The 12,947-nt window shown below is 39.5% G+C and overlaps 1 protein-coding gene across 11 annotated transcripts in view; it reads right to left on the reverse strand.

Moving 5' to 3' along the window:
* The window catches only part of DOCK3 (dedicator of cytokinesis 3), a 735,525-nt gene that overhangs the window by 237,250 nt on the left and 485,328 nt on the right, over positions 1-12,947 (reverse strand). For all 11 annotated transcript variants that reach the window (XR_008523281.1, XR_008523280.2, XM_024244830.2 and 8 more), the window contains 2 exons: positions 3,274-3,334; positions 1,868-2,015 (listed from right to left, as the gene is read on the reverse strand). Coding sequence is in view for 9 of the 11 variants with exons in the window: in XM_024244830.2 (XP_024100598.1) it covers positions 1,868-2,015; positions 3,274-3,334 (209 nt within the window). In the remaining 2 variants the exon portion in view is untranslated. The remainder of the gene's footprint in view (positions 1-1,867; positions 2,016-3,273; positions 3,335-12,947) is intronic.

Here is a 12,947-nt window from a genome sequence, read left to right on the forward strand (position 1 = left end):
CAGTGGAGTAGGATGATAATGATAATGATTTCGGATTTCTGTTTAGTCCTTTTCAAAGGGAGGAAGGCATATAAACAAGCAGGTTCCACCACCCATCAGTTTGGGGATTTGGTAAATGGAGAAAGCCTGTGACTGATGCATGGAAGGAGGAGAAAACCAGCCAAAATTTTCTTTGTAAGTTATGATTCCAAAGGAAGATCCTCATCCCATAAAGTATACAACTCTGAAAGGAACAAAGCTGAAGGGAAAATAGGTAATGAGGAGATTGGGTTTTTATTTTGAAATTAATCAAATGTGGCTTAACAGAAATTGTGAATTAAGCTTATTTCATGCCCAAGTCAGATAGAGCAACAGATAATACAGAAAAATCTCTATACAATATGATGGTGAAGATACATTAACATGGTGATTGGAAGTATTTTATTTAATTTGGATAAACAATATTGGGTTTTTAAACTGAAAGATGAGTTTTTAAAAATTCTCACAGTTTTAAATATACTTGCTTTAAAAACTTACTAAACTCACCACTGATCATTTTTCAGCACTACAATTTGTGTCTAACTATATGAGCAAAGATGGAGTATATGACTGAATTCTGCATTTCTTTTCATTATTGTGTTTTTCCTATTGTTTAACAAGTTAGAAGGAGATGGACTGCTTATCTAAGACAATATCTCTTGGTTGAAGAACACTAAAAATAATGCCATGCCTGGTTGGATGTGACTTATCGATCTCCGCTGGCACAAGTGAAGAATAATATCTCAGCTCCTCAGAAAAATTGGCTATCTTTCAAAGATAGAGAAACTTGACTCATGAGCATTCTTTTAAACAATCTTGATCATTAGCCAGCTCAGTTATAATAACTGGTGGGCAAGCATTAGACATGCAAGACTCTCATAGCCAAGACACATGAGAAGTATATTGTTAGCTTTTCTGCAAATATATAAGATTGGTTAATTCTGGAGAAAAAAGAAAATGTGTACTACCAGATTTTCACTTTAGGACAGAAGGTCCCAAATGAAGCTGTTTCAGAATTACCTGGGAAGCTTATTAAAAATAACGCTGCCTGGGCCCCACCCCAAATCTTAGATCAATCTTCTGCATTTTCTTTTTTTCTTTTTTTTTTTTGAGACAGAGTCTCGCTCTGTCGCCCAGGCTGGAGTGCAGTGGCATGATCTTGGCTCACTGCAAGCTCCACCTCCCAGGTTCGCGCCATTCTCCTGCCTCCGCCTCCCGAGTAGCTGGGACTACAGGCGCCGGCCACCACACCTGGCTAATTTTTTGTATTTTTAGTAGAGACAAGGTTTCACTGTGTTAGCCAGGACGGTCTTGATCTCCTGACCTCATGATTCGCCTGCCTTGGACTCCCAAAGTGCTGGGATTACAGGCGTGAGCCCCCGTGCCCAGACAATCTTCTGCATTTTCAAAAAGCTCCCTTTCCTACATCCTGGTGATTCTGTGTCCACAAGGTGTTTTTGTTTTTTTTTTTTCTTTGAAACGGAGTCTAGCTCTGCCGCCCAGGCTAGAGTGCAGTGATGCAATCTCAGCTCACTGCAACCTCTGCCTCCCAGGTTCAAGCGACTCTCCTGCCTCAGCCTCCTCAGTAGCTGGGATTACAGGCGCGTGCCACCACGCCCGGCTAATCTTTTGTATTTTCAGTAGAGACAAGGTTTCACTGTGTTAGCCAGAATGGTCTCGATCTCCTGACCTTGTGATCTGCCCACCTCGCCCTCCTAAAGTATTGGGAATACAGGCATGAGCCACTGCGCGGCCCGTGTCCACAAGGTTTGAGCACTGCTACTCTCAAGGGCAGTGCTGGGATGTCTTATGCTACAAATCATTAATATTCCTCATGTCCATTACTCACGTGTAAACCTTAAGAACAAAATCCTTTTCCTCCTTTACTTCTGTGAGTGACTGTAGGACATCCAAGATGCTTAGGACCGCACAGCCATATGGTCGCCTGTAGTGCAGGTGAGGAGGACCTTTCTTTGAGTCGTTCAGGAGCATCCGGCCTTGGGCACAGCAGAAAACACTAGTCAGACTGAGAAAGGCATGCTCCTCTCCAGTATCACCTAATTGTCATCCAAGGATGCCTGAGCTACAGGCACCTAGGAAATCCTCTAAGGTGAAGACTACAGGGCTGAAGGGAGTCATCCAAGGATATTTATGTGGAAGAACACCAAACAGGCCTCTGGCCAAAGCTCTTCCCTGTACTACATTCAATCAATCATTCTTATCTAACTCTAAACCAATATCAACACTCCATTTATTAATCACATGAGAATAAAAGTGATTTTATGAATTTCTTAGAAAAACCAATGTGCTAATAATAGATTTAAACTTCTCAGGTATGTTTTAGATACAAAGTTTAGTATTTTAGCTGCCAGGTATAAACTACATATGCACAGACAAGGAGGATACTGCATTCTTTCAACCAAATTCTGCTGTCAAACATCATCCTGAACAATTGTGGGACTGAGAGTAGTCTTAGAAAGTGGATGAGTGTTTACTTTTCCTGCTTACCAAAGCTGTGCCTACAGTGGCAAGAAGACTTGAAAATGCTGGAACCTTAACAAACACTTTATTTAGTACAGCAAATAGCTGTTTTGTTGGCAAGGGATTAAAAAATATTCTTTGATAAAAATGTACATGATAGGCCAAAACTCAAACCTATGAAGGACTTGGTTCGCCATAGCCCCAAAAGTTGTATCATAAACTTGAAATAAGTCTGAGCAAACCAACCACAGAACAGTAGTAAAAATCACTTTTTCATCTTGGGTGGGGTAGAAGTGAAATGTCATCCATCTTCTGGAGTGATGACAATAACTCTAATTTTGTGGAGAGAACCACAGACACATAATTTCAAACACAAACAATAGGTGGTGAATGGCCTTTGCTGTGAAGTTGGCACCTCTGGAAACCTGCTATAAGATCTCTGAGGGAAAGGGTAGGTACAGAGGCAGGGCACTGTATTAGAAATAATGTCTAGAAGCAGACCATTTTAAATAAAAAGTTAGGGTCTAAAAACAGGGAGCAAAGGTTTTAAGTGATTAAAAAACACAACCAAAACCCACCCCTCCGAATCCATTTATATCAAAACAAACTACCATAGCAGTTGAGCTTAGGTATAGCTTCAATACAAGCTGGACTCTAATCCTGAGAGCTGAAATTACAGGTAAGATCTAGGGAGAAAACAAAGCTCATGCACAAGACATACTTATCCCAAGTTGGGCCAGTCTTAGTCATGTGAATGGGTAAGGTGAACAGTACCTATTCGGATCACATGGGCAACGATATACAAATCTCTCTTCATATCTTTGCTGCTCAGATCCTAAGAGAAAAAATAAGTAAATTCAGGCAAGGAATACACAGAAAATAATTAAAAATTCATTTTGAATCTCTAGTCATTTGCTTTTACTGTATGTTATAGGCAGGGGAAGGAAGATTACAGCACACAGCACTTTAATGGTTTATAAGATGCCTGCAGTGAAAGTCTGGATATCTTATATGCCTTTGGAAGTTTATTTCATTGACAACATTTTTCCAGCTCCCATTTACACCACTTAACAAATAAAAAGTCTATAAAAGTTCTCACGTTAGAAATCTTCATGGTATTGCCTTATTCCATGTTTACTCTAACATCATATAAAAACATTTTGTAACAGAAGGAATAAATGTTCTGTAAAGAAAAAATTGGGAAAACACCAAAAAGCTCATCAATAACTAAAATTCTGTAAGTTTGTTCTCCACTAATTTTACATTGATTCCTCTGTCCACAAATGATTACACACGAAGTTGTTCCACTTAAAAGAGATTAATTTGATATCAGTGAAACCTCAATAATTTGATTTCTATTTCTAAATTCTGATATTTATCATTTGTACTAAATTATAGTTGAAAATAATCTTATTGAAAAAAATTAAGGGTTTCCTTTAAGTAAACAGATATGATCCAGAATCAGAAAATTTCCAAACCAAAGAGTTATGAAAATCATTCCTTTTTCTTTCTTTCTTTGTTTCTTCCTTTTCTTTAGAAAACAAGGTCTTGCTCTGTCACCAGGATGGAGTGCAGTGGTGCGATCATGGCTCACTGCAGCCTTGTACTCTGGGTCAAGCGATTCTCCCACCTCAGCTTCCCAAGTAACTGGTACTACAGGTGTGCACCATCATGCCCAGCTATTTTTAAAATTATTTGTAGAGATGGGGTCTTGCTATGTTGCCAGAGCTGGTCTCGAACTTCTAGGCTCAAGCAATCTTCCTGCCTCAGCCTCCCAAAGTGTTGAGATTACAGGTGTTAGTTACCATGCCCAATCTGATAATCATTCTATTTGTATTTAGAACATATGTTGAAATGTTTGTTGATGAGTATGCATTATGCTTTTTAAATGTATTGTACTTGAAATAATAAAAATTATTTAATATGTATTCTGTTTCAGATTTTTCACCAGGCCATCAACTTGCCGCTCTCTCAGCCATTATTGTGAGTTAATGATACTTGATGGAATAACCTTTGTCCTTAATGTGACAGGTTTCTGTGATCTCCCTTTTGCCTCTAGGAAAGGCTCCCTTGGTTCCATTTCCTTTTCCTCTTTCATGTTTTGATTGACCCCAGATGCCTGTCTCTCTTCAATTAAAAAAAAAAATGTACTCCCAGCTACTCGGGAGGCTGAGGCAGGAGAATGACATGAACCCGGGAGGCAGAGCTTGCAATGAGCCGAGAAAGAGACTGCTACTGCAGTCTGGCCTGGGCAAAAAAGCGAGACTCTGTCTCAAAAAAAAAAAAAAAAGGTACAAACAAATAGCAGTCATGATTTGGAATGAGCTTAGAGATTCAGAGTCTACATGTTTCTTAATTTGTAAACCCTGTTGCAGGGTTAGCACTAGTGTGAGGCCAGCAAGGCACCTAAGGTGCAAAATTTAAGAAGGCACTCGCTCTCAAGATCCTGCGCTTTGTTTGCCTTAGCCTAGTCCCAGCCTCGCCCTATTAAATGGCCCTGAACATATGAAAGAAAAGGAGACACTAAGAAGTAATATGTGGGCCAGGCATGGCAGCATATGTCTGTAATCCCAGCCCTTTTGGAGGCCGAGGTGGGAGGATCACTTGAGGTCAGGAGTTTGAGGCCAGCCTGGCCAACATGGTGAAACCCCATCTCTACTTAAAATACAAAAATTAGCTGGATGTGGTGGCACCCACTTGTAATCCCAGCTACTTGGGAGGCTGAAGCAGGAGAATGGCTTGAACCTGGGAGATGGAGGCTGCAGTGAGCCCAGATTGTGCCACTGTACTCCAGTGACAGAGAGACTCCATCTCAAAAAAAAAAAAGTAATATGTAGTGGTGAAACTGAAGCTTTTAGATGGTTATAATATTTTGTCAAGTTCTTAAAATAATAAAGTATGTTTATAATGAAACAGGTTACAAAATAATTAAACATAAATTGATATCTGGAATCACAAAGATATGTTTTTACATGAAAGTTGTGTTTGATATTGAAAAAGGATGTTTCAGGCCCCATTTCACTAATTCTTTTAATTAAACATGGAACTTAAAATAATATTATTAAAATAGTGCTATGTTTTTATACTTATTAAGATGGTACTAAACAAGTGAAAATTGAAAATCAGGTTACCATTTTTATATACTTTTTTGAATTGAAAGATGTTGATTACTGAAGGATATAGAAATGTTCAACACATTTCAAAGTGAAATGGTTCCTCCTACACAGCCTGGATTGTGTACATCCAAACTATCAAATGACTCGTATAATCACTGACTCCAATGTACCTATGGAATTCAAGCCAGTTTCCAAAGATGTCCAAATACTAATCTGATGGGTTGTACACAAAAATACTAAATGTTTCCCTTGACTCTGCTGAGTGAATAAAAGAAGCCTTAAGTATAATTTATGGTATTTTCCAAGTGGCTGAGTAGGGGCTCTTTCTGACCATCACGTACACAGCATCCAGAACTTTCAGTGGTATTTATTTGACATCAATAGAAATAAGACAATAATTAGTGCAAGAAAATATTTTAAGCAAAATTATTATTTGTGAGTTCCACAGAATTTCAATATAAAAGCTATCTTATTAAATGTAAGTGCATGACTAAACACAGTTACCATAAAGTTTGTTAAACATATATTCTTCAAGACTAAGCACCAAGGGTGGTTATCTACATTATATTACTCACATGACCTGTAAAAGAAAGATGAGAAGAAGGGTGATGTATCTATCATTCATCTGGTGAGCAGGATTTCAATCCTGATTATATGGCAGGAATTAGACTTGTTCACTGGACCAAACTCTCTAATCCTACTTAACTAGGAAGCTGCTCCCAACTAAACAGTGCGTAGAAGAGACAATTGAGGACAATGACTTAGGGTCCAGCATCTTAGACTCACTCATTTGAAACATGAAAAAGTTAATTAACTTTCCTGTGCCTGGGACACTCTTTTTCTATAGAGATAATGGGATTTTCGAATACAAAATAAAACCAGCTTATTCATACGTAAGCTGCAGAAAATAAGGTAGTATTTTAATACATAATGTTATTATAGTAATAATCAAGTTCAATTCTGAACTCTAAAAAATCACTACTTAAAATTCTATCTTGGAACGTAGAAGAGTATAAATAAATATATAAAATAAAATGACAACTAATGCATGGATAACTGTACAAATTCATTCTCTGAGTTGATCACTTGAATATGACAGCAAATAAACATTTATTCATTTGTTTATGTAACAAATCATTACTGACACCTTGCAGGCAGTGTGTATGAGGTCCTGAATATCTAAGAATGAGTAAATACAAACAGATATACTTTCACACGTTTGTATACAGAGCCATTGTTTAGCAGGAAAGTCAGCAAAATCCTCATTGTATTGGCCGTCCACGTAAGTATAAAACGTATTCTCCTTGGATAAAATTCTTCCTTGGTAGGAAACCCTAAAATCTAACCAAGTCAGAAAAACTAAGGCCTCAAAGAGAATAAGGCCGTGCCAAATAATGTGACTTTAATGTGGCTCTGAAGTGTGCTGAGTAACCTTGTAATCTGCTCAGTTTGTATGATTCCCTTTTCCCTATTCTAACGTAAGCTAACAGGTCAGCATCAACCATAGTTGTGGCTACATTTTCTTGCATTTACTCTGAGACTTTGCAGCATATACATCAATCTAGGAAACTCCTTTAGCTCATAGGAGGAACTCAAGTCTCAGACAACGAGAAAACAGGTCCCACCTATATAATTTCATAGAGCTTAAAGTAAAACATAAAAATCCTGGCTAAGATAATCTTGTTCAGAAATCTTGTGTGCTTTGTAAAAAATCCTCAAATCATGTTTTGGACCTTTTTAAAAAATCCAGGGCAGGGCTGGGCTGGGTACAGTGACTCATACCTGTAATCCCAGCACTTTGGGAGGCCAAGGTGGGAGGGTTGTTTGAGGCCAGCAGTTCAAGACCAGCCTGGGCAAAATAGCAAGACGCCATCTCTTAAAAAAAAAAATTAGCCAAGCATGGTGTGCGCCTATAGCCCCACTACTCAGGAGACTGAGGCAGGAGGATCGCTTAGAGCCCAAAGGTTCAAGGTTTTTATGTGAGCTATGATCAGGCCACTGCACTGAAGCCTGGGCCACAGAGTGAGACCCTGACTGCAAAAATAAAAAATAAAAATAAATAAATTCAGGGCTGCACTACAAACAGAATTATGGAAGTATTAATAGTATATTTAGCACCCTGTGCCTTCCCATTGTGGCAGAACAAGAGCACATCATGCATGTTATGTGCAATAAAGTTGGAGCTATAGCTTTGGCCTCTGGGCTTATATGGATAATTAAAATGCTAAATGAAAATTTTGATTTACTGTAATTACATTCAAATACCACCCTAATTAAGTTCATTTTTCAAAAGACAAAGACTGTACTCATCATATTCAAGAATTCAAAGACAGTACATGCACGCAGCTCTGTTCCCACAAATCCAAGAAACAAGGAATCAACAATTTCTCCTGATGCTTTACCAGGTAATATCAGAGAATCAGAATTTAGAAAAACCTCCTAAGTTTACTGAGACATTCTAGAAGGTGGGTGTCTCTTACTAATTCTGTTTCAGAAAGGAAGTCCACAAAACCACCTCAGTGTTCAGGAACTCTCCCTTCAGAAGCTCTCAGCCAATAGACTAACCTAAATCCCATTTACTACAATTTAGATTCTTTCTTTCATTCTTTTCCAATTGAAGACAGAGTGCTGATCTTCCCAGACTAAGCCATCTTAACTCCCTAAACCACCATCATGGGTCTGCTTTTCCTGTTCTTTCTCCTTGCATTATCTCCTAAGCCTTTACAGCTAAGCTCAAAGAGGGACAAAATATTATTTTAGCTTAGCTAGATTTATAAATCTTTCCATACATCTGGGGCATTATCAATAAAAGCTATCCCTGTGAAAGTGGTTTCTGATTCTGCAGTAACATCATTTGATGTTTTGAAAGATAAAGTTGCAGTAAATGAACTAAAAAGTGAGGTGAACAAATATAACTGTATCTTTTACAGAAAGTCACATATCAGATCTCCAAATAAATCCCATTTGCATTTAAGAGGTCCAATGTAATCTTTACAACGTCTGTCCCCTGTCAATCACACACCATAAGCAAGGTCAGTGACACTGTGAAACTATCACAATACGTTTTGATGTATCTCAGGATCACTGAAACAGATCAAAGAATCCATAATAATCAAAACTGGTTTAAAATTGTGACACAGTCTTGTTTTCTTCTACAGCAAATAAATTAACTCAAATAAACACCACTGGATAGTTTTTAACAAGGTAAAAGCAAATTATTAAATCAGAATAAACTTGAAGAACACACATGGCAAGGTGGGATTGTGAGGTTTGGTATTTTCTAATCAGCAGATTTCCAAACCTTTTCTAAGTTGACTGGTCCATGGTTGTACAGACCATGAACAACAGTATGGCTTTTCAGAAAAAACTGAAGTTCAGAAAATACTGAAGTACAGAAACAAGGGGATTCCATTCCAAGATAGCTGAATAGGAACAGCTCCGGTCTGCAGCTCCCAGCATGATCGACACAGAAGACGGTAATTTCTGCATTTCCAACTGAGGTGCCTGGTTCATCTCATTGGGACTGGTTGGACAGTGGGTACAGCCCAAGGAGAGCAAGCCGAAGCAGGGCGGGGCATCGCCTCACCTGCGAAGTGCAATGGGTTGGGGGATTTCCCTTTCCTAGCCAAGGGAAGCCATGACAGACCGTACCTGGAAAATCGGGACACTCTCGCCCAAATAATGCACTTTTACAACGGTCTTAGCAAATGGCACACCAGGAGATTATATCCTGTGCCTGGGATATCCTGGACGGGTCCCATGCCCATAGAGCCTTGCTCACTGCTAGCGCAGCAGTCTAAGATCGACCTGCGAGGCAGCAGCATAGCAGGGGAGGGGCATCCGCCATTGCTGAGGCTTGAGTAGGTAAACAAAGCGGCTGGGGAAGCTCGAACAGGGCAGAGCCCACCGCAGCTCTGCAAGGCCTGCTGCCTCTGTAGACCCCACCTAGGGGGGCAGGGCATAGCTGAACAAAAGGCAGCAGAAACTTCTGCAGACTTAAACGTCCCTGTCTGACAGCTCTGAAGAGAGCAGTGGTTCTCCCAGCATGGTGTTTGAACTCTGAGAATGGACAGACTGCCTCCTCAAGTGGGTCCCTGACCCTCGTGTAGCCTAACTGGGAGACACCTCCCAGTAGAGGCTGACTGACACCTCATACAGGTGGGTGCCCCTCTGAGGCGAAGCCTCCAGAGGAAGGATCAGGCAGCAATATATGCTGTTCTGCAGCCTCCGCTGGTGATACTCAGGCAAACAGGGTCTGGAATGGACCTCCAGCAAACCCCAACAGACCTGCAGCTGAGGGACGCGACTGTTAGAAGGAAAACTAACAAACAGAAAGGAATAGCATCAACATCAACAAAAAGAACATCAACACCAAAACCCCATCTGTAGGTCACCAGCATAAAACACCAAAGTCAGATAAAATCACAAAGATGGGGAGAAGCCAGAGCAGAAAAGCTGAAAATTCTAAAAACCAGAGCACCTCTTCTCCTCCAAAGGATTACAGCTCCTCACCAGCAATGGAACAAAGCAGGACGGAGAATGACTTTGATGAGTTGACAGAAGTAGGCTTCAGAAGGTCGGTAATAACAAACTTCTCTGAGCTAAAGGAGGATCTTCAAACCCATCTCAAAGAAGCTAAAAACTTTGAAAAAAGATTTGACGAATGGCTAACTAGAATACACAGTGTAGAGAAGACCTTAAATGACCTGATGGAGCTGAAAACCATGGCTTGAGAGCTACATGACACATGCACAAGCTTCAATAGCCAATTTGATCAAGTGGAAGAAAGGGTATCAGTGATTGAAGATCAAATTAATGAAATAAAGCGAGAAGAGAAGTTTACAGAAAAAAAAAGTAAAAATAAACAAACAAAGCCTCCAAGAAATATGGGACTATGTGAAAAGACCAAATCTACGTTTGATTGGTGTACCTGAAAGTGACGGGGAGAATGGAACCAAGTTGGAAAACACTCTTCAGGATATTATCCAGGAGAACTTCCCCAACCTAGCAAGGCAGGCCAACATTCACATTCAGGAAATACAGAGAACGCCGCAAAGATACTCCTTGAGAAGAGCAACTCCAAGACACATAATTGTCAGATTCACCAAAGTTGAAATGAAGGAAAAAATGTTAAGGGCAGCCAGAGAGAAAAGTCAGGTTACCCACAAAGGGAAGCCCATCAGACTAACAGCGGATCTATCAGCAGAAACTCTATAAGCAGAAGAGAGTGGGGGCCACTATTGAACATTCTTAAAGAAATGAATTTTCAACCCAGAAATTCATATTCAGCCAAACTAAGCTTCATAAGTGAAGGAGAAATAAAATCCTTTATAGACAAGCAAATGCTGAGAGATTTTGTCACCACCAGGCCTGCCTTACAAGAGCTCCTGAAGGAAGCACTAAACATGGAAAGGAACAACCGGTACCAGCCACTGCAAAAACATGCCAAATTGTAAAGACAATCGACGCTAGGAAGAAACTGCATCAATTAATGGGCAACATAACCAGCTAACATCAAAATGATAAGATCAAATATCTACCTATAACCTTCTGTCTCGTTGATCTGTCTAATATTGACAGTGGGGTGTTTTTATCTACCTTTGGTCTTTGATGCTGGTGACCTACAGATAGGGTTTTGGTGTGGATGTCCTTTTTGTTGATGTTGATGCTATTCCTTTCTGTTTGTTAGTTTTCCTTCTAACAGTCAGGTCCCTCAGGTCACACATAACAATATTAACCTTAAATGTAAATGGGCTAAATGCCCCAATTAAAAGACACAGACTGGCAAATTGGACAAAGGGTCAAGACCCATCAGTGTGCTGTATTCAGGAGACCCATCTCATGTGCAGAGACATACATAGGCTCAAAATAAAGGGATGGAGGAAGATCTACCAAGCAAATGGAAAGCAAAAAAAAAGCAGGGGTTGCGATCCTAGTCTCTGATAAAACAGACTTTAAGCTAATAAAGATCAAAAGAGACAAAGAAGGGCATTACATAATGGTAAAGGATCAATTCAACAAGAAGAGCTAAGAAGCACCAAGATTCATAAAGCAAGTCCTTAGAGACCTACAAAGAGACTTAGACTCCCACACAATAATAATGGGAGACTTTAACACCCCACTGTCAACATTAGACACATCAACGAGACAGAAGGCTAACAAGGACATCCAGGAATTGAACTCAGCTCTGCACCAAGTGGACCTAATAGACATCTACAGAACTCTCCACCCCAAATCAACAGAATATACATTATTCTCAGCACCACATCACACTTATTCCAAAATTGAACACATGGTTGGAAGTAAAGCACTCCTCAGCAAATGTAAAAGAACATAAATCACAATAAACTGTCTCTCAGACCACAGTGCAATCAAACTAGAACTCAGGATTAAGAAGCTCACTCAAAACTGCTCAACTACATGGAAACTGAACAACCTGCTCCTGAATGACTACTGGGTTAATAACTAAATGAAGGCAGAAATAAAGATATTCTTTGAAACCAATGAGAACAAAGACACAATGTACCAGAATCTTTGGGACACATTCAAAGCAGTATGTAGAGGGAAATGTATAGCACTAAATGCCCACAAGAGAAAGCAGGAAAGATCTAAAATTGACACCCTAACATCACAATTAAAAGAACTAGAAAAGCAAGAGCAAACACATTCAAAAGCTAGCAGAAGGCAAGAAATAACTGAGATCAGAGCAGAACTGAAGGAGATATAGACACAAAAAACCCTTCAAAAAATCAATGAATCCAGGAGCTGTTTTTTTGAAAAGATCAACAAAATTGATAAACTGCTAGCAAGACTAATAAAGAAGACAAGAGAGAAGAAACAAATAGACATAATAAAAAATGAAAAAGGGGATATCACCACCGATCCTACAGAAATACAAACTACCATCAGAGAATACTATAAACACCTCTATGCAAATAAACTAGAAAATCTAGAAGAAATGGATAAATTCCTGGACACATACACCCTCCCAAGACTAAACCAGGAAGAAGTTGAATCCCTGAATAGATGAATAACAGGTTCTAAAATTGAGGCAATAGTTAATAGCCTACCAACCAAAAAAAGTCCAGGACCGACGGGTTCACAGCTGAATTCTACCAGAGGTACAAAGAGGAGCTGGTACCATTCCTTCTGAAACTATTCCAATTAACAGAAAAAGAGGGAATCCTCCCTAACTCATTTTATGAGGCCAGCATCATCCTGATACCAAAGCCTGGCAGAGACACAACAACAAAAAAGAGATTTTTAGACCAATATACCTGATGAACATCGATGCAAAGATCCTCAATAAAATACTGGCAAACCGAATCCAGC

Source organism: Pongo abelii, chromosome 2, assembly GCF_028885655.2.
Source record: "Pongo abelii isolate AG06213 chromosome 2, NHGRI_mPonAbe1-v2.0_pri, whole genome shotgun sequence".
Lineage (NCBI taxonomy): Eukaryota > Metazoa > Chordata > Mammalia > Primates > Hominidae > Pongo > Pongo abelii.